The sequence below is a fragment of the Equus asinus genome, chromosome 20 (genome assembly GCF_041296235.1).
Source record: "Equus asinus isolate D_3611 breed Donkey chromosome 20, EquAss-T2T_v2, whole genome shotgun sequence".
NCBI lineage: Eukaryota > Metazoa > Chordata > Mammalia > Perissodactyla > Equidae > Equus > Equus asinus.
In genome coordinates, this window is record NC_091809.1 from 22012840 (window position 1) to 22039704 (window position 26865).

The 26865-nt window shown below is 54.5% G+C and overlaps 2 protein-coding genes across 2 annotated transcripts; one reads left to right on the forward strand and one right to left on the reverse strand.

Moving 5' to 3' along the window:
* The first annotated feature begins 5152 nt into the window (after positions 1–5152).
* Positions 5153–7209, forward strand: LOC123275574 (E3 ubiquitin-protein ligase RNF113A-like). The gene has a single exon (XM_014857564.3). The coding sequence runs from the start codon at positions 6069–6071 to the stop codon at positions 7098–7100; it is 1032 nt and encodes a 343-aa protein (XP_014713050.2). The 5' UTR covers positions 5153–6068; the 3' UTR covers positions 7101–7209.
* Positions 7210–17649: 10440 nt separating this feature from the next.
* CDC37 (cell division cycle 37, HSP90 cochaperone) lies at positions 17650–26526 on the reverse strand. The gene is made up of 8 exons (XM_014865528.3): positions 26294–26526; positions 20999–21280; positions 20638–20743; positions 20426–20541; positions 20218–20340; positions 19471–19653; positions 19319–19390; positions 17650–18199 (listed from the first exon to the last, which is right to left on the reverse strand). The coding sequence occupies exons 1-8, from the start codon at positions 26393–26395 to the stop codon at positions 18044–18046; spliced, it is 1140 nt and encodes a 379-aa protein (XP_014721014.1). The 5' UTR covers positions 26396–26526; the 3' UTR covers positions 17650–18043.
* Positions 26527–26865: the final 339 nt, after the last annotated feature.

The window sequence follows — 26865 nt, forward strand, 5'->3', positions numbered from 1 at the left end:
GCGATTGGCTGGAGGACGGCGCCCGGAAGCGCTGCAGCGTCCGCGATTGGCTGCCGCGGGATGGGCGGGGATGCGGAAGAGGGTGACCCACACCGGCGGGCGAGAGAGTGTAGCCTTCCATGGGCACCGCGACCCCAAATGTCTGCGAAGCCAGGCTTCCGGACCTGACCCTGGTGCAGGTCGCATGTCCTCACCCCGGCGATCAAGGATGCAGCCGGCCGCCATTCGATCCTGCAACCCCCCTGCCATACGGCTCCCCATTCCGTCCTGCCTCTCTTCCCCGGGCCGACCCGCCTCGCCCACCTGTTCACTTCGCTTTCCTGATCGGCTGCAGCGCTGGCCTCTGAGGCCCGCTTGCTGTCAAGGGAGCAGCTTGCACGTCCCACCGGATCCGAGTTCTGATCCCCACACAGAAAGTCGCTGCCATTTACTGAGAAGGCTCTGCGCTGAGCGTTTTACACGCATTATTTCATTTGATCGTCATTCTTCCCATCTCTCAGAGAAGGAAACTGAGGCACAGAGAAGTGACAAAGACTCTCCTTGACCAAACTTTAGTCCTCTGAGCGCTCTTCTCCACTAGCCCTCAACCTTGGCCCCAGTCCTGGCATTGGCCTGCCCTGTCCAGGCTGAGCAAAGAAGTCTTCTAAGTCATCCCCCCACCTTTGATGTATAAGACAGAAGATCAAGTTCTTCATCCCCACCTTTGAGTCTGTGGTCTCTCTCCCTCCCTCTCTCTCTCTCTCTCTCTTTTTTTTTTATGAGGAAGATTGGCCCTGAGCTAACATCTGTGCCTATCTTCCTCTATTTTGAATGTGGGCCACTGCCACAGCATGGCTTGACAGTGATGTGTAGGTGTCCACACCTGGGATCCAAACCAGTGAACCCCGACCACCGAAGCGGAGCGTGCAATCTCAGCCACTGTGCCACCGGGCATGCCCCCATGGCCTCTCCTTAGCAAGACTCTTGTTAGGTCAGTTTAGCAAGAATCCCCCTGCCCTTGATGTCTTCTGTTAGTAGTTTTCCATGCATGAACCCCCTCTCCCTGCTCTTTGGCAGTTCCCAGCTGTCTTTGCTGCCTTCACAGTTGAGGCGGATTGTCAACAGAAACGAGGCAAGGAAAGTGTAACCACAGGCACTCCAGGACCAGTTCAACTGACTCCACCTCTTATCAACACAGTGATTAAGAATTGTTTTTCAGAAAAACTGCAAAGTCATGTAGCCAGAGCATGCCTGAAAGAAGAAATTGTGACCTGAAATAACCTCAGAACTAAGACCCTCCTCCCCACGGAACCCAAGGACCGGGAGCCGAGTGGGACTTGAAAGTCGGACTCTTTACAGGAAAGAGGGGTCCCTCATCCAGGAAGATCCGATGTTAAAATTCCTTCCCCGCCCTGTCATAGATGTTTAGAAATAATAAATAAATACTCAAAGCCCACCGATCAAGATCTGTCCCACCAGCGTTTCCGTGTGCCAGCCTGTTCTCCTGAGTCTCTGAAATTTCACCCCAAATCCTGAATCGGGGAGACAGGTCTGAGGGCAAACGCCCCCTGTCTCCCGGCAGATCCATCTCACAGAGTAAAGGCTGATTTCTCCTCCAAAGGCTGATGACATAATTAACTGGCTTGTTTATGTGCATTGGGCAGAGAAGCCCAATTTTGTGCAGTAACTGAAAGGGCTGTTGAAAATCTGATCCATAACTAAACAGCCTGTCAAACGCTTTCCAGACAAGGAGAAAACTCAGTGTGCTGTTTTTCAGAAGTTGATGTCCTTGTTTTGGCAGCAGTTGCCATCCTTCAGGCAAACGTGGGTTGCCGGGGGAGCCCTGCAAATCACTCCAGCTCTAAGTGTCCGAAGGCTACCTTGGACCCGTTATGTAATGACATGTTCCTTGACCTTGTTATGTAATGGCATGTTACATTGAAGTTGTTATGTAATGTGGGCATGCACATGCTCCCTGATTGGGCCCAGTTGTTACACAGTCGTAACTTATCCTCTGCACTCTGGCCTATAAAGGCTCCTCCAGCTGGGGAGGGGTGCACTGCTTTAGGAGCTGTCCCCCATGTTCTCCATTGCTCGTTCAAGTAATAAACCTTTCTTCACCCACTTCAGCCTCGGTTATGCTTTTTGGCTCAGCACTCACCAAGAGACGGACCCACTGAGTGCGGTGACAAGCCCTCTCTTCCACATTGTGGTAGTCCTGAATAAAGTCTTCCTTACCGTCTTAATGAGCGTCCAAATAATTTTTTCTTTAACGGAGATCAAGTGACTTTCCCGGGTCACAAAGCACAAAAGGGCAGAGCCAGGTTTCTTTCTGGACTTGGAGCCATAACGGCTGTGGCTGCTCCTCTCTGAGTCTGAGAAAATAGGGGAAAAGCAAACTCTTCCTCACAGGGCAGCTGTGCAGATTCAGGGTGAAGTTGCAGATAGAGACTCATCCTGGCGCCTGGTGGGTAGTGAGTGCCAGGACCCTGGGACCTGGGGAGTGAACAGTGTTCATCCTGACAAGGGGATAATATGCAGCTGGGAAAAAAAATAAGGGCTCTGTCTTGGTGTGGAGACATCTCCAAAGTATCTATATATTTCATGATAAAAGAGAGGCGGGGCCAGCTCCGTGGCCAAGTGGTTAAGTTCGCGTGCTCCACTATGGCGGCCCAGGGTTCGGATCCTGGGTGCAGACATGGCACCGCTCATCAGGCCACGTTGAGGCAGCATCCCACATCCCACTGCAACTAAGATATACAACTGTGTACAGGGGGGGTTTGGGGAGATAAAGCAGAAAAAAAAATAATAAAAGAGAGGAATAAAAAGAACATATTGTGAGGCCACCCAATGGCTGAGTGGTTAAGTTTGCATGCTCCACTTTGGCGGCCCAGGGTTTCGAGTGTTTGGATCCTGAGCGTGGACATGGCACTGCTCGTCAGGCCACGTTGAGGCAGCGTCCCACATGCCATAACTAGAAGGACCCACAACGAAAATATACAACTATGTACTGGTGTTGGGGAGAAGAAGGAAAAAAGAATGTATTTTATTGTGGTGCTCATGCCACCTTTGGAAGGATTCAAGAGAAAAATGGAAATATTGGTTAGTTCAGGGAGAGAAATCTTAGGGTCCTCCTTGAATTCCTCATTTCTCTCACACCCCACTCTGGTTCATCAGCGAAATATTCCTGCTTCTCACACCTCCCCATCCAGTCTCCATGATCATATGCTTGGACCAGTGCAGTAGCTTCTGTCCTGTTTGAGAACTCACCCCCTGCAGTCTGTCCTCCCTGCATTGCCCGGCGTGCACCTGTAAGCACCTGAGTCAGGCCATGTCCTTCACCTGCTCAGAACCCTCCTTGGCTCCCACCTCACTCAGGAAAAGTCCAACCTCTTTCTGTGGCCCACACGCCCTGCATGACCTGCCCCAGCACCTCCCTCTCTCCCTCTCACTCACTGTGCTTCTGCCACATGGGCCTCCTTGCTGCTCCTCCAACACACCACACACAGTCTGGCCTCAGGGCCTTTGCATCCGCTGCTCTGTCTGCCTGGAATACACTTCCTCAGATATTTTTATAACTCTTCACTGGACTTAGATCATCAAACACTAAATTACTGTTTTGTGCCCTTTTTGACTTTATAAAAATATATTATACTGCACATGTCCTTCTGCTGTTACAGCACAAAGTTGGGGTTCTCTTGCCTGATGCACATTAAAAAAGCCAATTATTACAGCATCAGCTTTATTGCTAGATCGATGGGCAAGGAGCCAGCGGCACGTGCTCTCCAGTCTGTCTCCCCAATCCAGGGCTGGGGCCGAATTTGTGGGACGAAGGGCAGAGCGGTCTGAAGTGTGGAGACAGATGATCGGAGGTGAGAGAGGCGAGGCGACTGATGGTCTGCGCAAGCGTGGTCGAGCTCTGTGGCCCTTCGTAGGACACGTGTTCATAAAATGGTGATGTCAAGGGTGACAGCCCCTTGATATCAAAAGGGTCACTTCTCAGGCATTTACACAGGCCCAGTTGATGGGTTGGTGGCCTCAGCCAGCCTGAACCAGACAGGGGCAGTTCCTCAGTTCCTGGAAAACTGCTCTGATTTACACTGTTGATAAGATGGGGTCAGCTGAACTGGTCGGGGGGTCCCGAGGTTACACTGCCACTTAATGCTATTTATTCAACATACATTCTTTTTTTTTTTTAAAGATTTTATTTTTTCCTTTTTCTCCCCAAAGCCCCCCGGTACATAGTTGTATATTCTTCGTTGTGGGTCCTTCTAGTTGTGGCATGTGGGACGCTGCCTCAGCGTGGTTTGATGAGCAGTGCCACGTCCGTGCCCAGGATTCGAACCAACAAACACTGGGCCGTCTGCAGCGGAGCGCCCGAACTTAACCACTCGGCCACGGGGCCAGCCCTCCTCAACACACATTCTTGAGACGAGATCCATCCACGCTGATGCAAGGGGCTCTAGAACACTCCTTTTCTCTGCCGTATCATATTCCCACTGGACAGAACAAGAGCTGGAAACTTAACTGTCCATTCTCCTGGCGGCGGCCTTTTATGCGGCTTCCAATTTTGTTGCCAAAGGGAACAGTCTTGTGTGTGAGGGAACACACGGGCTCAGTAGTTTGTGCCGGCCTTGACACAATCTCATCTTCACCGATGTCGATGATGGTGCCCACAGCCTGATGTGTGGGGTACAGAATTGTAACGCTGTCGAAACGCACAAGCCCAAGAGCCTCTTCTGCTAAGATAAGGGCCCTGACGGGGGAGGAGCGGGTCCTGGAGGAGTGGGAATACTGGGCAGAAAGATGAGTCTGAGAACTTTGAACCCATAACACCCCTTGTCCGAAAGACCTGGCCTTTCCACGTGTGCTATCGGGATATATAAGACAGATATTTGGTGATTCCTGGAACAGAGCTTCTTTTTTTGTTTGTTTGTTTTTGAGGAAGATTAGTCCTGAGCTAACTGCTGCCAATCCTCCTCTTTTTTGCTGAGGAAGACTGGCCCTGAGCTAACATCCGTGCCCATCTTCCTCTACTTTCTATGTGGGATGCCATCACAGCATGGCTTGCCAAGCGGTGCCATGTCCACACCCGGGATCCGAACCAGCGAACTGGGGGCCGCCAAAGTGGAACGTGGGAACTTAACCTCTGTGCCACCCGGCAGGGCCCCATGGAACCGGGCTTCTAAAAACCTGAGTGAAAGGGGTAACAGGGGCAAGAATTGTTACACTATTTGGCTCTAGTCCCTGGTTCCTGGCTGAGAGCTCCTAAAATTCTCGGAATTTTCCGAGTGATAGTGATGAGAGGAACATCTTCTGTAATTCATAATAAGCCTGGTCAACGAAGCACGAGTTTATGCTAATGAGGCGACTCTCGGAGGCGGGCTGTTGCCCCCAGGAACCAACCAGGGGATTAGAGGGATGGTCGGCCCCCACCTCCATCCGGGGACCGAGAGGGGTGGGGCTTGAGTTCAATCCCCAGTGGCCAATGGTTCCGTCAGTCATGCCTGCGGAATGAAACCTCCATAGAAACCCCAAAGAACAATATCTGGAGACTTTCAGGCCGGTCAACGCATCCACGTGCCTGGGGGTGACACAGCCCAACTCCACGGGGACAGAAGCCCTTGTGCTCAGGACCCTTGCCACGTCGCCTTCTGCACGTCTTCCTCTGGCTGTCCATCTGTATCCTTTATCACATCCTTTAGAATAAACTGATGAGGTGCCGGCCCGGTGGCGCAGCGGTTAAGTTCGCAAGTTCCGTTTGGCAGCCCGGGGTTTGCGGGTTCAGATCCCGGGTGTGGACATGGCACCACTTGTCAAGCCATGCTGTGGTAGGCGTCCCACATATAAAGTAGAGGAAGATGGGCTCGGATGTTAGCTCGGGGTCAGTCTTCCTCAGCAAAAAGAGGAGGATTGGCAGCACATAATACCTCAGGGCTAATCTTCCTCAAAAAAATAAACAAGTACGCAGTCCTCTTTCCGCGGCTTATTTTGCTCCGACTCGCGGCCGCGCGCACGCCGCGAAGTGACGTGAACAGGCCCCGCGCGACCCACCACGCCGCAGCCGTTTCGGAGCTCCGGACTCCAAAATGGCAGAGCAACTTTCTCCAGGAAAGATGACAGAGCAGGCGTGCACCTTCCTCTTCAAAAAGCCTGGGCGGAAAGGGGCTGCAGGCCGCAGAAAGCGCCCAGTCCGCGACCAAGAGCGCGGAGACAGCAGCAGCAGCAGCGGCGAAGAAGGCAGCACTGTGGTTCGCCCGGAAAAGAGGGCGACCCACAATCCGATGATGCGGAAGACCCGTGGCAGTGGTAAACAGAAGGCGGCTTACGGGGACTTGAGCAGCGAGGAAGAGGAGGAGAAGGAGCCCGAGACTCTCGGCGTGGTCTATAAGTCCACCCGCTCGGCGAAACCCGTGGGGCCAGAGGATATGGGGGCGACTGCTGTCTACGCGCTAGACGCAGAGAAGGAGCGCGACGCACAAGCCATCTTTGAGCGCAGCCAGAAGATCCAGGAGGAGCTGAGGGGCAAGGAAGATGACAAGATCTATCGGGGAATCAACAATTATCAGAAATACATGAAGCCCAAGGATACGTCTATGGGCAATGCGTCCTCCGGGATGGTGAGGAAAGGCCCCATCCGAGCTCCCGAGCATCTACGCGCCACCGTGCGCTGGGATTACCAGCCCGACATTTGTAAGGACTACAAGGAGACTGGCTTTTGCGGCTTCGGAGACAGCTGCAAATTCCTCCATGATCGTTCAGATTACAAGCATGGGTGGCAGATCGAACGTGAGCTTGATGAGGGTCGCTATGGTGTCTATGAGGACGAAAACTATGAAGTGGGCAGCGATGATGAGGAAATACCATTCAAGTGTTCCATCTGTTGTCAGACCTTCCAAAACCCAGTTGTCACCAAGTGCAGGCATTATTTCTGCGAGAGCTGTGCACTGCAGCAGTTCCGCACCACCCCGCGCTGCTATGTCTGTGACCAGCAAACCAATGGCATCTTCAATCCAGCGAAAGAATTGATCACTAAACTGGAGAAGCATCGAGCTGCGGAAGAGGGCGGTGCTTCCGATTTCCCAGAAGACCCCGATGAGGGTCCAATTCCCATTACTTAGTTTTCCCATTATTCTCAAATCTCAAAATAAATATTTTGTTTTGGAAATCTCAAAAAAAAATAAAAATAAAAAAATAAAATAAAATAAACGAGACCTAGGTAAATGTTTCTGTAAGTTTTGGGAGCCTCTGTAGCAAATTATTGAATCTGAGAAGGGGGGTCATAGCAACCCCCCATTCAGAGCGGTCGGTCAGAAATAGAGGTGACAAACAGGGACTTGAGATTGGCATCTGAAGTGGGGGACAGTCTTGTGGGACCGAGTCCTCAACCTGTGGGGTCTGCACTAACTCCGGGTAGTCAATGTGAGAACTGAATTGAACTGTAGGACACCAAGTTGGTGTCCACAGAAAATTGGAGAATTGCTTGGTGTGGAACCTCACATTGGGTGTCAGAAGAGCTGTGAGTAGAGAAACAGTTTCTTTCACTGTGCGTTAAAAAAAAACTTTTAGGGGCTGGCCCCATGGCTGAGTGGTTGAGTTCGCGCACTCCGCTGCAGGCGGCCCAGTGTTTCGTTGGTTCGAATCCTGGGCGCGGACATAGCACTGCTCATCAAACCACGCTGAGGCAGCGTCCCTCATGCCACAACTAGAAGGACCCACAATGAAGAATATACAGCTGTGTACCGGGGGGCTTTGGGGAGAAAAAGGAAAAAGTAAAATCTTTTAAAAAAAAAACAAAAACACTTTTATGGGGCTGGCCCGGTGGTGCAGCAGTTAAGTTTGAGTCCTCTGCTTTGGTAGCCCAGGGTTCACTGGTTCGGATCCTGGGCGCAGACCTACACATCGCTCACGAAGACATAGTGTGGGGGCATCCCATATAGAAGAACTAGAAGAACTTACAACTAGAATATACGTCTATGTATTGGGGCTTTGGGGAGAAAAAAGAGGAAGACGGGCAACAGATATTAGCTCAGGGCCAATCTTCCTCACCAAAAAAAAAAAAAAAAAAAAACCCCACAAAGAACAGAAACAAAAACCAACTACCCAGGCCAAGATAGAAACCCTCACCACTCCCCCAGAGGGTCCTCAGTCTGAATCAGCAACCCCATCTCTCTGTCCCTTCACCTGCTTATTTTTCTTTGTGGCCTTTATGACAACCTGACATTTCCCTGGAAGTTTCTTGGAGCCCTGATTTTAATGCCTGATTCCATTCTAGAATGTCAGCTCCATAGTGAGGGGTCTATGTGGTTCTCCACTGTGTCCACAGCACCTGGAATCGTGCCTGGTATCCAGTAGGCACCTAAGAACCTGGTGAGCGAACGGCCCAGGGAGCCATCTGGGCCTGAGCTGCTGTCCTGCCCACTGGCCATGGCCTTCGGCCTCAACTTCCTCTCTGCCACTAGGGGTGTGGCTGCAGGAAGCTGGTGGTGCCAGATTCCTCAACAGCCAGAGCAGCAAGGTGGGGCGGCCTCTGCTGGGGCCTCTGCTGGGCCCAGAGGCTGAACCACAGAGGGCTGGATGGTCCGGGACCCAGTTTCCACCAGCTGAGGAAAAACCCACAGGAAATACCGAGTGAGGTGACTAGTAACAGCAACAGTGATCACAAGCCCAGGAATAACAACAAATTCCAGAAATAGCTCCCATTGTCCCAGCCTGGACGCTGGGCCCAGGGCTGCGGACTCAGAATTCTCTGAGCTCTCAGTTTCTTTCAACCACAGAGGCTGCTGGAAAGGCTGGCGTGTGGCCCCAGGGCCCTCGGCCTCCTTCTAGAACTCCTCCCTCACAGACGGGGTCCAGGCCCAACAGGAAGGCTGGGGTCACCCCACCACCAATGGGGTTTACCCAGGATGGAGGGGGCTTCCCAGACGGGGACTTTCCGGGTTAAAATTGTGACAGGCCTGGGCAAACCAGGACAGTGCCCACCCTGCCCCAGCGGGTTTTCAGGAGGAAGTTAGAACTGGGGGATCCCCCGGGAGGGCTGCAGGGAGGGGCCCCTCCGAACTCCCGGCAGACCAGGGAAAAGCCAAGAGCTGGCGAACTAAAAACAAAGTCCCTTTGTGTCCTGTCCAAGGGGAGGGTTCAGGGGAGAGTCGGCCCGCTCCCCAAAACAGTCTTGAGTCCACCAGTGAATCCGAGGAAGTTCCACGCCTTTGGGGAACACGGCGTCTAGAAAATTCCCACCAGCTGCGGACGCGACATTCTATGCTGGTCTCAAGAGGACACAAGGGAGTTACACACACAAGGCCTGGAGCCGGAAGGTCTGGGTTCAAATCCCAGCTTAGCCACTGTGTGATCCTGGGCATTCCCCTAACTCACCGTGCCTCAGTTTCTTCTTCTGCAAAATGGGGCTAAGCAGAGTCCCAAACTCAGAGAGGTGAGTTAATACACAGGGCCGGCCCAGCGGCGTAATGCTTAAGTTCACACGCTACGCTTCAGTGGCCTGGGGTTCACAGGTTCGGATCCTGGGTGCAGATCTACATGCTGCTCATCAAGCCGTGCTGTGGTGGCCGTCCCACATACAAAATAGACGAAGATGGACACAGATGTTAGCTCAGGGCCAATCTTCCACAAGCAAAAAGAGGCAGTTTTCCTCAGCCAAAAAAAAAAAAAAGAGTTAATACATGTAAAGAGCTTAGAACAGAGCCAGGCGTGGAGAAAGTGCCATTTTCTTTTTCCTGTAACAATATTTCTTGGCGACCTTTCCTTCCCACTACATGGAGACCTCTTGTGTGGAGTTGTTTTATTATGAAATATTTCAGGCATTCAAAAAGGTGTAGAAATAAATAAAACCATTAACTTGGCAAAAGATGGAAACAACCCAAGTGTCCATCAACAGATAAATAAACAAACGAAATAGCGTAGAGCCACACGACGGAGGCGTATTCAGCTATAACCAGGAATGAGTCTCCAACACGCTACAAGGTGGACGAATCTTGAAAACATTCGAGGTCCAAGAAGCTGGATGAACAAGGACAAATACTGTCTGATTTCGCTCCCAGGAGGTCCCCAGAGGAGTCACAGCCGTAGACACGGGAAGGGGGACGGTGGGGCCAGGGCCTGGGGGAGGGGACAGGGAGTTGGTGTTCGTGGGGACAGAGCTTCAGTTTGGGAAGATGAGAAAGTTCTGGAGATGGATGGTGGGGATGGCTGCACAACAATGGGAATGTGCTTAATGCTGCTGAACTGCACACCTTAAAAATGGTTAGAATGGGAAATTTTATGTTATGTATATTTTACCAGAATTTTAAAAAAATCAGGGAAGGGGGAGTCAGTGAAATGGATGAAGGGGGATCCCAAAGCGTAAACTTGCAGTTATAAAATCAATGAGTCCTGGCACATGGGATGTGCACATGGGGACTATATTAATAATACTGAATTGTATATTTGAAAATTGGTAAGAGAATAGATCTTAAAAGTTCTCATCACAGGGCTGGCCTGGGTGGCGCAGTGGTTAAGTGCGCACGTTCCGCTTTGGCGGCCCGGGGTTCGCTGGTTCGGATCCCAGGTGTGGACATGGCACCGCTTGGCAAGCCATGCTGTGCTAGGCGTCCCACGTATAAAGTAGAGGAAGATGGGCACGGATGTTAGCTCAGGGCCAGGCTTCCTCAGCGAAAAGAGGAGGATTGGCAGCAGATGTTAGCTGAGGGCTAATCTTCCTCAAAAGAAAAGAAAAAAAAAGTTCTCATCACAAGAAAAAAAAATTTGTAACGGTGTGTGGTGATGGATGTTAACTAGATTTATTGTGGCGATCATTTCGCAATATATGTAAATATCAAATCATTATGTTGTACACCTGAAACTAAATAATGTCAACTGGATCTCAATTTAAAAAAACTAACAACAAAAATCACCTGTGTGCCATCCAACCAGGGAGAAACCAAAACAGCAGGAATACAGTGGGGAATGTCTGTGTTTCTCTCCCCCACTTTTGTCCCCGGAAGAAGCAGGTGTCGAAGCCAGTATTGTCCATTCCCGCCCCTAGCCAAAGAGGATGGCTGCTTTCCATCTGATTAATAAATCTCCCTTGAGGGCCTAATGTGTGCTCCGTCCTGTTCGAGGCCCTGGAGCCACTACAGGGAAGAGAAAGATGAAATTCCCTGCACAGGTGGCGTGGACATCAAGACAGCGGAGAAAAAGGATAAACGAGTGACATATATAGTGTGGCGGATGGCGACACGATACGGGAAAAGCAAAATGGGGCGACGAGGCGCCATTTGAGATCGGGTGGCCTGGGACTGCCTTTCTGACCTGAGGGAGCCGAGGCGGAGGCCCGTGGATGTCAGGAGAGGGTGTATCAGGCAGGGGGAGCAGCCGAGGCCAAGGCCCGGAGGGGAAGGCTGCCCTTGAACTCGGTGTGCTTCCTATCCAGCTGCTGGACACTGTCACTTGCTTGCTCTGGCTGTGGATTCCAATTTTGTGGTTTCAATGGTTCCAAGAAACAAACATATTCTGCCACTCTTTTCATCCTTTTTAAGTTATTTATTTATTTTGCATTTTACCCATGAGTTAAAGCTATTTTTTCTTTAGTTTTCTTTTTTAATTTAAATTTAAATTTTTTTATTGCGGTAACTGGTTTATAGCAGTATACAGCTTTCAGGTGTACTTCACTGTATTTCGATTTCTATCTAGATTTACATCGTGTTCGCCACCCGAAGACTAATTACACTCCATCACCACACGTGTGCCTAATTACCCCTTTCGCCCTCCTCCCTCCCCGCTTCCCCTCTGGAAACCACCAATCCAATCTCTGTCTCTCTGTGTTTGTTTCTTGTTTTTATCTTCTACTTATGAGTGAGATCATACGGTATTTGACTTTCTCCCTCTGACTTAGTTCACTTAGCATAAATACCCTCAAGTTCCATCCATGTTGTCACACATGGCCGGATTTCATCATTTCTTATGGCTGAGTAGTATTCCATTGTGTATATATACCACATCTTCTTTATCCATTCATCCCTTGATGGGCATCTAGGTTGCTTCTAAGTCTTGGTTATTGTGCATAATGCCGCAGTGAACATAGGGGTGCATGTATCTTTATGCCTTTGTGTTTTCCTGTTCTTTGGAAAAATACCCAGCAGTGGAATAGCTGGATCATATGGTATTTCTATTTTTAATTTTTTGAGGATTCTCCATACTGTTTTCCATAGTGGCTGCACCAGTTTACACTCCCACCAGCAGTGTACGAGGGTTCCCTTCTCTCCACATCCTCTCCAACATTTGTTGTTTCCTGTCTTGTTAATTATAGCCATTCTGACCGGAGTGAGGTGATATCTCATTGTAGTTTCGATTTGCATTTCCCTGGTAGCTAACGATGGTGAGCCTCTTTTCATATGCCTGTTGGCCATCCGTATATCTTCTTTGGAGAAATCTCTGTTCAGATCTTTTGCCCATTTTTTAATTGGGTTGTTAGTTTCTTTGTTGTTGAGATGTCTGAGTTCTTTGTATATTTTGGATATTAACCCCTTATCTGATATGTGCTTTGCAAATATCTTCTCCCAATTGTTAGGTTGTCTTTCGTTTTGTTGATGGTTTCATTTTCTGTGCAGAAGATTTTTAGTTTGATGTGGTCCCATTTGTTTATCTTTTCTTTTGTTTCCCTTTCCCAGTCAGACATGGGACTTGAAAATACGCTGCTAAGACTGATGTCGCAGAACATACTGCTTATGTTTTCTTCTGGAAATTTCATGGTTTCTGGTCTTACATTCAAGTCTTTAATCCATTTGGAGTTCGTTTTTGTGGATGGTGCAAGATAATGGTCTACTTTCATTCTTTTGCATCTGTCCACTTTTCCCAACACCATTTATTGAAGAGACTTTCCTTTCTCCATTGTATGTTCTTGGCTCTCTTGTCAAAAATTAGCTGTCCATAGATGTGTATTATTTATTTTTAAATAAGTAATTAATTTACATGATTCCAAATCGAAAAGCCACAAAAGGGGTTTTGAAGACAAGTGCCCACTCTGCTTCTGGGCCCCCGAGAACCAGCCCATTCCTGAATTCATGACGTGTTTATGGTTTAGCGGTTCCTCAAAAAGCTGCACGTAGAATTATCATACGAACCAGCAATCCCACTTTCGGGTGTGTATGCAAAAGAAAGGCTCAGAGAGAGATTTGCACACCCACGTTCACAGCAGCATGATTCACAATGGCCAAGAGGTAGGAGCAAGTCAAGTGTCCATTGATGGACAACTGGATAAACAAGAACTTGTGCAACCCCACAGTGAATATTAGCCTTAAAGAGGAAGGAAATTCTGACGCACACTACACCATGGATGAACCCGTTTTTTTAAGGAAGATTAGCCCTGAGCTAACATCTGCCGCCAATCCTCCTCTTTTTGCTGAGGAAGACTGGCCCTGAGGTAACATCCGTGCCCATCTTCCTCTACTTTATATGTGGGACGCCTACCACAGCGTGGCGTGCCAAGTGGTGCCATGTCCGCACCCGGGATCTGAACTGGCAAACCCGGGCCGCTGACTCGGAACATGCGAACTTAACTGCCGTGCCACCGGGCCGGCCCTGGAAGAACCTTAAAAACATTATGTTAAGTGAAATAAGCCAGTCACAAAATTACAGATATTTTATGAAAGGAGAATTAAGAATTTAATGGGAATAAAGTTTCTTGTACTTAATGCCACTGAATTGTACACCTAAAAATGGTTAAAATGGCAAATTGTATGAGGTGTATATTTCACCGCAATTTACAAAAATGCACACACTTAAGGAGCAACTACTGTGTGCTGTGTCCTAGGACCTGGGGATTTAACCATGAACAAAACACAGAAATCTCTGCCTTCAGGGAGCTGACGTAGCCCGGATAAATACTTATAGTGGGCTTCATGGGATGTTGGAAGGGGAGGAAAGGAGCCGAGCAGGTAGTGGGTATGGGGTGGTGGAGTAACCTCTTCTCGGCTCGGTCCCAGCAGCCAGCAGGAGCCCAGGGCCCCAGCAGCATATTTGGTGCAGATGAGCAGCTATGTATCGAGGGCTTCCTCCCATGGCCACAAAAGAAGCAAATTTCTGGGGCCGGCCCGGTGGCACAGAAGTTAAGTGTGCACGTTCCACTTCGGCGGCCTGGGGTTCGCCAGTTCGGATCCCGGGTGTGGACATGGCACCGCTCGGCAAGCCATGCGGTGGCAGGCGTCCCACATATAAAGTAGAGGAAGATGAGCACGGATGTTAGATCAGGGCCAGTCTTCCTCAGCAAAAAGAGGAGGATTGGCGGCAGATGTTAGCTCAGGGCTAATCTTCCTCCAAAAAAACGGAAACAAATTTCGTCACTTCTGCTGCGTTCTGCCAGTGGGGAAGCCTGGCAGGAGACAGGAGGCGGAGACGAAAGAGGAATATCTGTTACCCTCCTCCCTCCCTGGCTGGCCACAGTGCTGGCAGTGGCTGTTCCTCTGTGGCCACAAATCCTGCAGAGGGCACTTTCTTCGTGGCTCCAGATGTCAGCAAGTTTTGCTCCCTCTTTGTGCTCTTTCCCCTTAGATGTGTTAATAGGGCCACACGGCTGCTAGTTCGGGGGTCCCTTACGGAATAACAGGCCCCCAAAGATGTCTACCTCCTGATGCCTGGAACCCATGAATACGTTATGCTATGTGGCAGGGGAGAAATAAGGCTGCCGATGGACTTGGGGATACCAACCAGCTGACCTTAAGATACTGAGATTAGGGGTCCGCCATGTTGCTGAGTGGTTAGGTCATGCACTCCACTTTGGCGGCCCAGGGTTTGCTGGTTCGGATCCTGGGCACAGACATGGAACTACTCGTCTAGCCATGCTGTGGCAGCATCCCATTTGGAAGAACTAGAAGGACTTACAACTAGAATATTCAACTATGTATAGGGCTTTGCTGAGAAAAAAAAAGAGGCAGCTTGGCCACATGTTAGCTCAGGGCCAATCTTCCTCAGCAAAAAACAACAACAAAACACTGATCCACTCAACATAGGTTTTTCGGTCTTCCAACCCCGCTCACACCTCTGACATCAGTCCTTTTAGTGGTTGGTTCAGTTAAATCGTTTTGAGTGGAATCCTGTTTGCCACAAAGACCCCATCATCCTGCTTCCGGGCCTTTGTCCTGCAGGTAGGATGGCCGTTCTCGTGGGAAACGGCACCCCAGGCTATTTCTTGCAACATTGCTTGTGAAAGTAGAAGTTGGACAGAAGTCAAGTGTGAATCGCAGCAGGTAGTGAAATAAACACTGAGATAAGCGCAAACCGGAACTGTCTACTCAGGTTTGGAAGAATGAGGAAGTGCGACGCCCAGGTAAGGGACGGGCCATGTCCACGTCGTTCAGTGAAAAAGCGAGATGCACTTCAAACCATAGAGAGTGCTACGTTTTGTGTGAAAAGTGGGGGACAGGCTAGGAATAGATTTGATTTTACAGAAGGAAACCCTGGAAGGAGTCACACGCAGCCCTAGACAGTGGGTGCCCGTTGGGGACAGGGAACCTCTGAGCGGGGGACCAGTCCAGGCAGAGCTGCCTCACTGTCTCTCAGTATCTTTTGGTCTTTTGTGTGTGTGAGGAAGATTGTCGCTGAGCTAACAGCTGTGCCCATCTTCCTCTGTTTTCTGTGGGGCCCTGCCACAGCCTGGCTTGAGGAGCAGTGCTGGGTTGTGCCCTCCATTTGCGGATCTGAACTCACGAACCTAAGCCTCCTAAGCGGAGCGGTGGAACTTAACCGCTACGCCACTGGGTGGCCCTCGTTTGATCTTTTAAACCCTGTATCCTGTCAGGGCCAGCAGTAGAGTGAGGCAAGGGAGGCATCAAAAAAAGGGCGCCAAAAATCTCAGTAACCAAGATAAATACTTTAATGCATTCGTTTCAAAAAGCACAATTAATATGGAAAAAAACCCCTGATGAACAAAATACCGAATTTTTTTTTTTTGTAGGAAGATTAACCAAGAACTAACTGCCGCCAATCCTCCTTTTTTTTTTTTTTTTTTTTTTGCTGAGGAAGACTGGCCTTGAGCTAACATGCGTGCCCATCTTCCTCTACTTTATACGTGGGACGCCTGCCACAGCATGGTGTGCCAAGCGGTGCCACGTCCACACCTGGGATCTGAACCAGCGAACCCCGGGCCGCTGAAGCAGAACGTGCGCACAAAACCGCTGTGCCACCCAGCCAGCCCCCAAAATATCGAAAGTTTAAGTAAAGAATCACTAACAGTGCTGGGTTATATTGGAGACTGAGGCAAAAGGAAAAATCAGTAATGTGGATTCTGTCTTTGAAAGGTTTCACAGTCAAGAATTAGGAAGGTGACATCCTGGGTGGGTCCTGGATGCGGTAGGATATGCCCCAGCCCCTCCCGCGTCCTCGGACCCCCCCACCTGCTATTCTCGACGATAGAAAGAGCATTAGATGAAGCCACTGGGATTTGCAGCTCGCTATCGCCCCCTGGGGGTGACCGGTTGGGCTCAATGGCATCCCGGGGCCCTTTGCTTTGGCAAACGTGTCCCCAGGGCCAGGACCCCTTCCCCTGGGGATGCAACTATCTTAAGATCAGGAAACACTCAGGTTGCGCCTTGGTGGCGCTCACAGCAGAAGGCAGGCAATACGCAGGTCGGCAGGTGAGGCAAGGTGCGTGCCTGGGTGCGGGAGGTGACCCAGAAGGCGGGTCAAGGAGGGCCTCTGGGAGGAGGTGGCAGAGCTCCCGCTGAGTGACACGCAGCTGCGGGGGAGGGTCGCTTCACTGGATCCTTCATATGTCAGGTCTTAAGCTGACGTCCTTGGTTATCATACTCTTCTTTCAGCCTTCATGTGGCCCAAACGTCTCATTAAATGAGTCCCACTTGAGGACTACAGGGAAGGGAGTCGAGGCAGAGGGATATGCAGGTGCAAGGCCCACATTTTGAGCATCTAAGAGCCAACACTGAGCCTGTCCTTAGCGTTATGTCATTACTCCTCTTCCCGACCCTGGGAGGACGGGACTAACATCACTGTCGTGGTACAGACGGGGCCACTGCAGCTAAGTTGCCCCAGGCCACACTGATAGAGCAATTTAAAGCCCTCAGAGATTGGCAAGGAGGGAGTGGGCGAGAGGGGGAAATGGGGGGAGGACACGAGATGAGGACAGGGAGGTGACCCGACTCAGGGCCTGGCGAGCCACAAGGAGGGCTCTGGCTTCTGCTCTGGGGTAGGGAGCTGACCTGTCCCGCGTGTTCACAGAGCCCTCTGGCTGCTGCCTCTTGGGATCTGGTGTGGAAGGCGGAGGCTGGGGGAACGTGCGGGCAGAAGTGATGGGGACCCAGACTAGAGTGGAGGCCGTGGGGATGAAGGGCAGTGGTGGGACTCAAGATGTTTTGGGGACAGAGCTGGTTACGTAGAAAGTAAGACATGGTGGATAGGACGCTCCTGAATGGATGGTGGTAGAGGGATTGGAGGCCTAAGATCTGCCGAGGACCGAGGGGCAGGTGAGAACTGTGGTGGAAAGGCATCTCAGGAAGACTGTTCCAGGCAGAGGAACAGCATGTGCAAGAGCCTGGAGTGAGGGTGGAGTCGTCGCCAGAGAGCAGCAGGGCGAGCCCGGGGCCTCATGGAGCCAGCGGCCAACACTCAGCAGGTCTCCCTCCCAACGCCCTCGAGAATCCTGTGCCCACAGCCCTGGCACAGCCCTTGCAACACCTGAAATCCTTTATTGGAAGATCATTGCTGTTTACCATAGAGAAGACAGCAGACAGACGGGGAAAACAGAGCCCACGGGGACTGGAGTGGCCCCTCAGCGAGGACCCTCCTCCCACCCCGTGGACCAGCCTGGCGACCCCTGCCCTTCCCCAGACCCCCGGGCCTTTGGCATAATGCTGACGGGGGGCTGCAGGCAGTGAAGCCCCTTGACTCAAAGCAGAGACTTGGATGAGCGCTGGGGGGTAGGGCGGGGGGACAGCCCCCCGTGCTGGGGGAAGGGCAGCGGAAGTGGAGGAAGCCAGGAGCGGGGGAGATGGCATCTATTTTTGTTTTCTGAAACAGGCGCACGGGGGCCTGCAGGCAGGCAGGAGGCGGCTGGGGTGGGTCACGCGCTGACATCCTTCTCGTCGCCTGGCTTGGGGGCGGCTTCCAGCAGAGGGTCCCCGGGGCCCGCCTCCTCCCCCTCCTTGGTGTCGCTGGATTTGGAGTTGGGGACCCAGAGGCCGGAGTCAATGCAGCGCTGCATGTGGTACTTTGCGTCCTGTGGGGAGAAAGGCGGGCGATGGGGCTAGGCTGCCACCTTCTGGTGGCCCACATGTCCCCTGCACATCCAGCTCACTGCTCACTCCAGATCAGAGCTCTCCAAAAGAACTGTCTGCAAGGATGGCCGTGGCCTGTGATCCGTGCTGTCCAACATGGTAGCCACAGGCCACGTGTGGCTATGGGGGACTTCCAACGCAGCCAGTGCAGGAGAGGGACGAGCTCTCAATTCTACTCCAGGTCCCTTCAAATTTCAATCGTGCACGTCTAGAACAAGGGTCAGCAAACCTTTTTTGTAAAGGACCAGAGAGTAAATATTTTTGGCTCGCAGGCCACGTGGCCTGTCGCGACCTCTCAACCCAGCACTTCTCCACTTTATGGTTGGAGCGCAAATCAGGCAGATGATATGAAAGTGACTGTGTGTGGCCCCTGTGTTCTAATAAAACTTTACTTAGAGAAACAGGCAGGGAGCCTGCGAGCCGTGGCTTGAAGACCCTGGGTCTAGATGCTCATTCTTATGGAAGTTTCTAGAAACCCTGGGCCAGGTTTGGTGACTAGACCCATCGTACAGATGACGACACCAGTGTGGCCAACCAGTGTGGCCAACCAGTGAGCCACGTGGCAGCAATGGGGTCACACCAGGGCCTGTTAAGACTCACAGTTCTCATCTCCCAGCACCACCACTGCTCTTAATAATAATAACACCGATGTTTACAGCGCCTACCACGTGCTCAGCCCTCCCCACGTATTCTACGAGTGAAAATCGAGAGAGAAACTGTGGTTTGATGGGGTAACTGTGTCTGGGGAGGAAGCTCCTTGGGCAAAGGTTGGGGTCGGCTGGGTGTGCCAGCTAAGGTCACGAATGGCCACAGCCGACAGTGACACTCGGTCACAGAGGACGTGCTGAAACCTCCACGTTCACTGCTGGATGCTGGGCACACAGTAGGTGCTTGATAAACCTAAGCGTGCGTGGCACAAATGCGTGGCTGCCTCGTGTGCCAGCCGCTCGGTGACACAACCTCCTTACTCCTCTGAGAAGCCCAGGGGGGCTGCGAGGGGACATGTCACTTGCCCGGGACGCCCAGCCTGGCTGGTGGGGGCCCGGGGCGCGATCACTCACGGTGGGGTCCATCTTGCTGATGGTATCTTGGAGCATCTGCACGTCCTTGACGTCGAAGCATTTCTGGAGCTCCTGCGGGAGCAGAGGGCCGGGGTCAGGGCCTGGGCACCGGGACCCCCCGCCGGCCGCCCGCCTGGGGCCGGGGGCCGCACCTCTGGCAGGGACTCGTAGACCTCCACGGGGTCCAGGCCGCCGGGGCCCAGCCGCTTCCTGCGCTCCTCCTCCTCGTACTCCTTCATGGCCTTCTCGATGCGCAGCTTGGCGCGGCTGCGCACGCGCTCCTTGAAGGCGTCCAGTTCGTCGTTGAAGCCCTCCATGTACTGCCGGTCGGCCGTCTGCAGGGCGGGAGGCGACACTGGGCCGGCCTGCGGCTTGGGAGGGACTGGGGGCCCTCGGAGGTGCCCCGCATCCCCAACTCTCTCCCTCCGTCCTCCGTCTAGTCCCCGATCTGGGGCCTCCTCTGAGCTCAGCCTGACCGCCCACCTCATCTGCTAACCGTGGACCCTGCCACCCACCTCCTCCGTGTCCTCGTGCGGCACCTCCCACAGGCACCTCCCACTCAACGCAGCTACCGGAGCCCCTCACTGTCCCCCCGTCTCCCCCAGCTCTGGTCTTCTGTGGGCCCGGGAAAGAAACCCAGAGGCATCCTTCATTCTGTCCCTCACCCTGTGTCGTGACTTTCCACACATCCTCTCAACTCCGCTTTCAAAATCTGGCCGGGAGCCGAGCCCTTCTGGGCCCTTCCACGGCCCCACCCTCTCCTGACATATGAGGTTCTGATCACGGGGGCTTGAGTCTAAGCAGACAGCTGTCCGCCTGCCCCCATGGACACTGGCTGGTTCCCTGAGGAGGGGGTCCGGGGTCAACCCCAGCCCCCCCTGGCTGCTCGGGGCCCCGACCTTAATCTTGGTGAAGAATTGCCGGAAGCAGGCGCGGGGGTCCACCTTCAGGCTCTTGGCCAGCTCCAGGATGAACTGCATGACGATGGTCTGGTGGGCCACCTGCTCCATGAGGGCGCATTTCTGCCGAGGGAGAGCAGGCACGGCGTCACCAAGTGGCGGCCTCAGGGCAAAGCCTTGCGCCTGCTGGGGGGCAGGCTCCACTCACCTCCTCCACCTCCAGGTCGATGCACCAGATGACCAGGTAGTTGGCTGTCTCCTCGCACACCAGGTGGACGTTGTCCGACAGGTACTTCTGGCTGTCGTCCCAGCGGCGGAGCATGCCTGCGGGCAGGAGCTGGTAAGGTGCTGGAGGGCCCCTGGAGGCCTGGCCGGCAGCCACGGGCGCCCTCCCCTCTGCAGCCCCTGCAGCCAGCTCACCGAAGTGTTTGATCTGCTTCTCGTACTTCTCTACGAAGGTTTTGTGTTTCTGCTCCCTCGCCTCCTCCGACTCCTCCGCCGGCTCGGGCTTCACATTGACCATGCTCTGTGGTGGGGCAAGAGGGGCAGTGGGCTGGGGCGAGGCCGCAGGGCGCCTGGGACGGGGCCGGGCGAGCCGTGGCCGCAGTGCCCATCCCGTCCACGGTGGAGGTGGTGGTGGCGCCGTGAACATCAGTGTGGCAGGAGCGTGCGCGTGGCAGGTGTGGCCTCGGACTAGGGCCTTGGGGCAGATCAGAGGGGGACACTGGTGGGGGTTCCCTCCGTGGCCCTCCCCGGCCCCCCCGGCCCCCCGCCGGCCCACCTTGCTGAAGCCGTCCTTGCTGAGCGTGTCCACGTTCCAGGGCATGCTCTTCTCCTTCTTGCGCATCTCCTCCAGCTTCTGCTCCCAGCTCCGCTCCTCCTTGCGCAGCTGCTGCGCCTCGGCCTGAAGCCGCTCCAGCTCCGCCCGGCTGCCCTCGCCCTCCGCCACCTCCAGCTCCCTCAGCTTCCGCTGGCACTCGGCCACCTTGCGTTTGCACTCGCGGCAGCCCCTGTCCAGCTCCTCCTTCTCCTTCTGGAACTGCTCCATGCGCTCCACCCGGGCCTGCAGGGCGGACGGCCTGTCAGGCTGGGGCACGGCCTGTCCCAGGACCCCGGCCCCACCTCCGAGCCCTGGACATCAGCTTCCACTCTCACCCCGACAGGTACCTGCACCGCCCTGAGTCCAGGCCGGTCCTGCCTCTGCTCAGAAGCCTTCGTGGCTCCCACATTGCTCTCACCAAGTGGCCCCCGCACCTCCATGCCCTCACCTCCTCCCACTCACCCCCTCCCTCCAGCCACACTGGCTGCCACATCTTTTCCTAAATCTACTTCAAACCCCAGGACCTTTGCACTGGCTGTTCCCTCGGCCTGGAACGCTCTCTCCCCAGATCCCCTCCCCGTCTCGCCTCCTAACCCTCTTGGCTCAAATGTCGCCTTACGGAAGAGGCCTTCCCCAGTCACCCTGCTGAAGATCGAGCCCTCGGCTTAATCTCGTCCTGCTTTATCTTCCTCCGCAGCACTTGTCACCTGCTAACAGCCGGTGACAATTATTTCTCATGTTGTGTGCACTGTCCCCCTTCAAGGATATTGGCCCCACAGAGATGGGACCTGTTTGCTGGTGTGTCTCCACACACACTGGCACACAGTGGGGCTTCAGGAAATGTTTGTTGGATGAGTAATGAGGAGCTGGATGGGGCGCCCCGCCCCTACTGCGGTCTCGGGCTCCCCTCCTCCCTGGAGGCGCCCTCAGCCACACTTGGGCCTCCTCCCCTGCCCAGCCACCCCCTCAAGCCACCTCTGCCAGGGTGTCCCCCAGGCACCTCCAACTCCGTGCCGCAAACTGAACTCACCATCTTCGCCCCCAAAATCTGGTCTTCTGCCCCGTCCTCCCAGTCTGCCACCAAGTCCTGGCAGTTTTCACCTCCAGACATTTCTCCAATTCCCTCCACCTGAGTGTTGCGCCTGGATCACTCCCAAGGCCCTCTCAGCTCCGTCTCCCGGCCAGGATGCCCTCCTGTCTCCTGACCCCGGGGTCACTCCCCAGACCTCCTCTCCTGCAGTGCCCCAAGCTTGGCGATGGCGCCCCATCTCCTTGCTCCCCCACTCGCTTGATGCCCCATCGGGCCCCTATCAGGTCGCACGGCCCTGTCTGTCCTCCATGCCCGCTGGGCTTCACCACCATCTCCACCGGCTCCCCGGAGAGGGGCCACCACCTTCAATCACCGTCCCCCCAAACCAGACCTGGAAGCTGCCAGGACTCTGACACACATCTGACCGCAGCCCTCCCCGCCCCCATCCTGGGGTGCCTGGCCTCAGATGGGGCCCCTGACCCCCACCCCAAGCTGCCCAGCCGGCACCAAGGCCCTGTGGGGGGACTGGCTCCTGCTCTCCTCCCCCAACTCCAGGTCCCAGGCCGACGCTGGCCCTTGTGGCTCCCCAAAGGCACCAGCTCTCTCCTGCCTCTGGGCCTCTGCACAGGCTGTTCCTTCCACCTGGAACTCTCTTCCCTTCACTCCATATGCTTTGCACTCAAGCCTCAGCTTCGACAGAGGCTTCTCCCAGCGTCCCCATGCTGGCTGTCACTGAGCCCTCAAGGCCCTCTGTGATCATCAGAGGACACAACGAGATGCTGGAGGATGGCCTCGGGGCCCAGACCTGGGGGAGTGTCCCACAGCCACCACACACTGCCTGGGCGTCCCTGGGCCCATCCCCTAGCCACTTGGAACCTCAGTCTCCTCATCTGTCAAATGCAGACACTGCCAGGAACCTCACAGGTCACCCCGGGAGAAGTAAAGGGGATTATACAGCAGACAGCCCGAGCGTGACTCCCACGCTGGCTCTTGTCAGTGCCATGTGTCCAAGGGGACAATCTCTCGGAGACCGTTCCAGGTCGCCAACAAGAAAATGGACTTCAAGCGCTCGGCTTCATTTCTGGCCCAGAGTGAACACTTTCTAAGTGGGAGGGGGAGTCCCCGTACCGTCAGGAACTCCACCACTTACTGGCGACGTGCCCTCGACCTTGGCCAAGCTGCTTAAACCGCTCCCTGCCTTGGTTTCCCCTCTGTGAAATGGGGCCTCGCACTGCTGTGAGGACTGAGTGAGCTGCTCAAAGGAAATTGCTGGTAACCCAGGACTCAGTAAACAGGTCCCCCTGTCATGACCATGGTCACGGCCACTGTCCCCAGAAGGGGCTGCTAACAGGCGTCTGTGCCTCATTCGAGGCTGTATCGCCAGATTCGAGCACAGGGCCAGGCGCACGGTGGGTGGGAATCAGGGGACCCTTGGCTAAGGCCCCACGGGGCTGATATGCCGACCCTGAGCCCCACTTTCCCCACGTGGATAAGGGCTCGAGAAGGTTCTGGCCTCCTGAGTGGCTGCCAGGGAGGCCGAGGCTAAATAAAGGACTTGGAGCGGGCGGGCCGGCAGCCTGCCGCCTGCTTTACGCCTCGGGGAGGGGCCGTGGCAGGCCTGGCAGGGCAGAAGCCACCGCCGGTGACAAGGGCCCGCAGCTGTCACTGCCTTCCTGTCTCACAGATAGGGCAACTGAGGCTCATGGAAGCTCGATCCACTGGAAGGAGCCCCGAGAAACCAGTGCTGGCAAGGGAGCCGGGGAGCTGGAGCCGAGAAGCCTCACTCGTCCCCTTCTGGAATCTTTGGAATTTTTTTACCATGAGAGTAAATTATCTAAATAATGATGACGACGATGGTGGCTAAAGTTTACAGCCAGCTGATCACAGGCCAGGTACTGTCCCAAGGGCATTACACACATTAAACAAATAAGGTGACCCTCATGGCAACCCTAGGGGGTGGATACTATTAATATTCCCAGCTGGGGAAACTGAGGCACAGAGAGAGCAAAACATTCGCTGGGGGTCATGCATGCAGCAAGTCAGTGATTCAGAAGGAGCCAGGATTTGAACCCAGGCGGGCAGGGCTGCGCTCAGAAGCACACCCGGGACCTTTTTAGTAACCCCACGGCCCCGTCTGCGACACGTACGCCCTCCCAGGCCCTGCGCCGTATCCTTTTGGGACCTAACCTCCTTTCTCTCTTACAAGAGTCTTGGGGAGGCAGGGGTCTCGCTCCCCCCAGAGCAGAGCCACAAGGGGCAGGGCTGGGATTCGAACCCACACCTGCCTGGCGCTGAAGCTGGCGCTGGAGACGCTGGGGCCCCCTGCCTCCGCCACGCACCCCTACAGCCTTGGGGTCTTGCGGCAGGAGAGGAAAAGGTCCCATGCCAGGAGGGAGGCGGGAAGAGGGTGTGGCGGGAGGGGACACCGGCCTTCCACCCAGCAGGACCAAACCTCCCCCACTCAACAGTAGAGGTTAACCTCCTAACGCGACAGAAAGAGGTGTCACCAGGAACAGTCTTTTAGAGATTTGTGAAGGTCTTAGGTATTTCTTAATAAGGTGTTACATACCACAAGGAACAGCAGGCTAGAACTTTCTCCCTACACCCCAGTGGCTTGACTGCCGCTTTAAGGAATGGGGGGAAATGGAACGGGGAGCCTGCCATAGGGACTAATGGCCTGTCTCGGAGGCATGGGGAAGGGCCGCCTGGGAGGTTCTGGATAAATGACGGGGAGCTGCCCTATGGGAGGGTGGAAGAGGAATTCCTAACTGGAAGGTTCTGAGAGGTACAGACCCTCAGTCTGAGACAACACAGGTAAGCGGGTGCAGGAGCTCTCATCTGGGGGAACAGGAGGTTAGACCATTAGGGTTGTTGTTTTGTTTTTTTCTTAAATATTTGCTTTAAAGATTTTATTTTTCCTTTTTCTCCCCCAAACCCCCCAGCACATACTTGTATATCCTAGTTGTAGGTCCTTCTAGTTGTGGCATGTGGGACGCCGCCTCAGCACGGCCTGACGAGCGGTGCCATGTCTGCGCCCAGGATCTGAACTGGTGAAACCCTGGGCCGCCAAAGCGGAGCGCATGAGCCGAACCACTCAGCCACCGGGCCAGCCCCAAACTATTAGGTCTTATGAGAGCCATTTAACTGGCGTGCAAGCTCTGCTGGGGGAGGGGGATACCCAGACTTGGGATTCTGGGGCCTGGATCTCAGGGCAAACTGATAAAAGAAGGGGCAGTGAATTTGGAATCACCCTGGGAGATCCTGGTGAGAAGACCGACAATTTGGGTGTTCGAGAACAGCAGATCAGGCTGGGGTCAGGAGGAAGGCGAGGGGGGTGGGACCTGGCCTTGACTTGCGTGAGGCATTCCAGTGCTGGGAGAGGTTCCTGCAGGAAGCCGGGCTGGGGGGCGGGCGGTGACTGGGTCTGCACTACCAGGGAGGGCCAGGGGCTCTGGTAGGGACGGAAGCCACGTGGGCAGGGTTTCCTGGTGTAATGGGAAACAGGGTCTACAGTAGGTGAGACTAAAGGAGAGCAGCTGGAATTGGAAGCTCCATCGGGGTGGAGCTGGTGGTTCAGTCTGGAGCGCAACCAGATTCCAACCTCCAGTTCTAGATGGGACTGACAGCCCTAGTGGGCCACTGGTCTACACTCTAGGGAAGGGGTCCTGGGTGTAGATTGGAGTCGCACACCAGGAACAGACATCTCAGAGAAGGACAAAGCTCCTTGTTCTGTTGGAGAAGGAGTGGGCTCTGTGGATCCGAATAGGAATCCCCGTGAAGACACAGGTAGGCAGATTCCAGAGGCGAATCAAAGTACTGGGGGCAGAGACTCTAGGGGTTGGGGTGGGGCGCACGGAACATCCAAGATCAGAAGTGGGACCCGAATAGGATGAGGGTCCAGACTCTGAGGCAGAGCTCTGGAGGTAAATGGAAGGTCCCAGACAGGACTGCGGGGCACCCCTAAAGTTCGTCTGGAGAGCCCAGCCTCTGAGGAAGTGCCCTAGGGATCAACCGGGAGGTGTACGCAGAAATCGGAGGGGGCCGCGGCTCGCGGGCGGGGCCCCAGGGTCCCGGCGTGGAATCGAGGAACCGCGGGCGACAGTAGAAGTCCAGACCGTGGGGCGGGCATCCCAGGCGTCAATGGCGGGGTCCCCGGCAGTATCGGGGGTCAGAACTCCGGCGCGCAGTCCCGGGAGGGGGGAAGGGGACGGGCGCACGCGCGCTACCTGGTGCCGCCAGCGGAAGAGGCTGGCCGTGTCGATGTTGGGGTGCGTCTCGTCCTCATCGTCAGACACCTCGATGTGGTCCCACACGCTGTAGTCCACCATCTTGCCTCGGCGGCCCAGCCCGCTCCGGCTCCGGCTCCGGCTCCGGCGGCGGCGGCGGCAGTGCTGGAGGCTCTGCCCGCCGAGCCCCGCCCCTTCCGCTTCCGCCCGCGCGCGCACGCCTCCCCGCGCGCATGACGTCACATCCTTAGTAACCGCGGCGGCGGCGCTGGCGACCGAGCTCGCCTTAAAGGGCCCTGCTCACGGGTGCAGGCCCCCGGCAGTCTCAGCCGAGACCCCACAGCCTCGGGCGCGGGGCCTCCGCCAGGCACCTCCTGGGGTTACAGGGGCGGGCGCTCCGACCTCGAGCCCCCCTCATCTCCCGCTGCTCCACGTCGGGCGTTTGCGGGGGCCGCGGGGTGGGGGAGACAGTTGCAGACACTGAGGGAGAGGATTGTCCACTTAGTCACGCCGCAGTGACATCAGCCCGAGCCCACTGCAGGGGCGGGGTTTCCGCGAGAAGCCCCGCCCCT

Coding starts and splice junctions, on each gene's coding strand:
- LOC123275574 (XM_014857564.3), top strand. CDS start 6,069: ATGGCAGAGCAACTTTCTCCAGGAAAGATGACAGAGCAGGCGTGCACC.
- CDC37 (XM_014865528.3), bottom strand. CDS start 26,395: ATGGTGGACTACAGCGTGTGGGACCACATCGAGGTGTCTGACGATGAG. Junction 19,391..19,470: donor TCTACGAGTCCCTGCCAGAG/GTGCGGCCCCCG, acceptor CTGCTCCCGCAG/GAGCTCCAGAAATGCTTCGA. Junction 18,200..19,318: donor TCAGCAAGATGGACCCCACC/GTGAGTGATCGC, acceptor TTCTCCCCACAG/GACGCAAAGTACCACATGCA.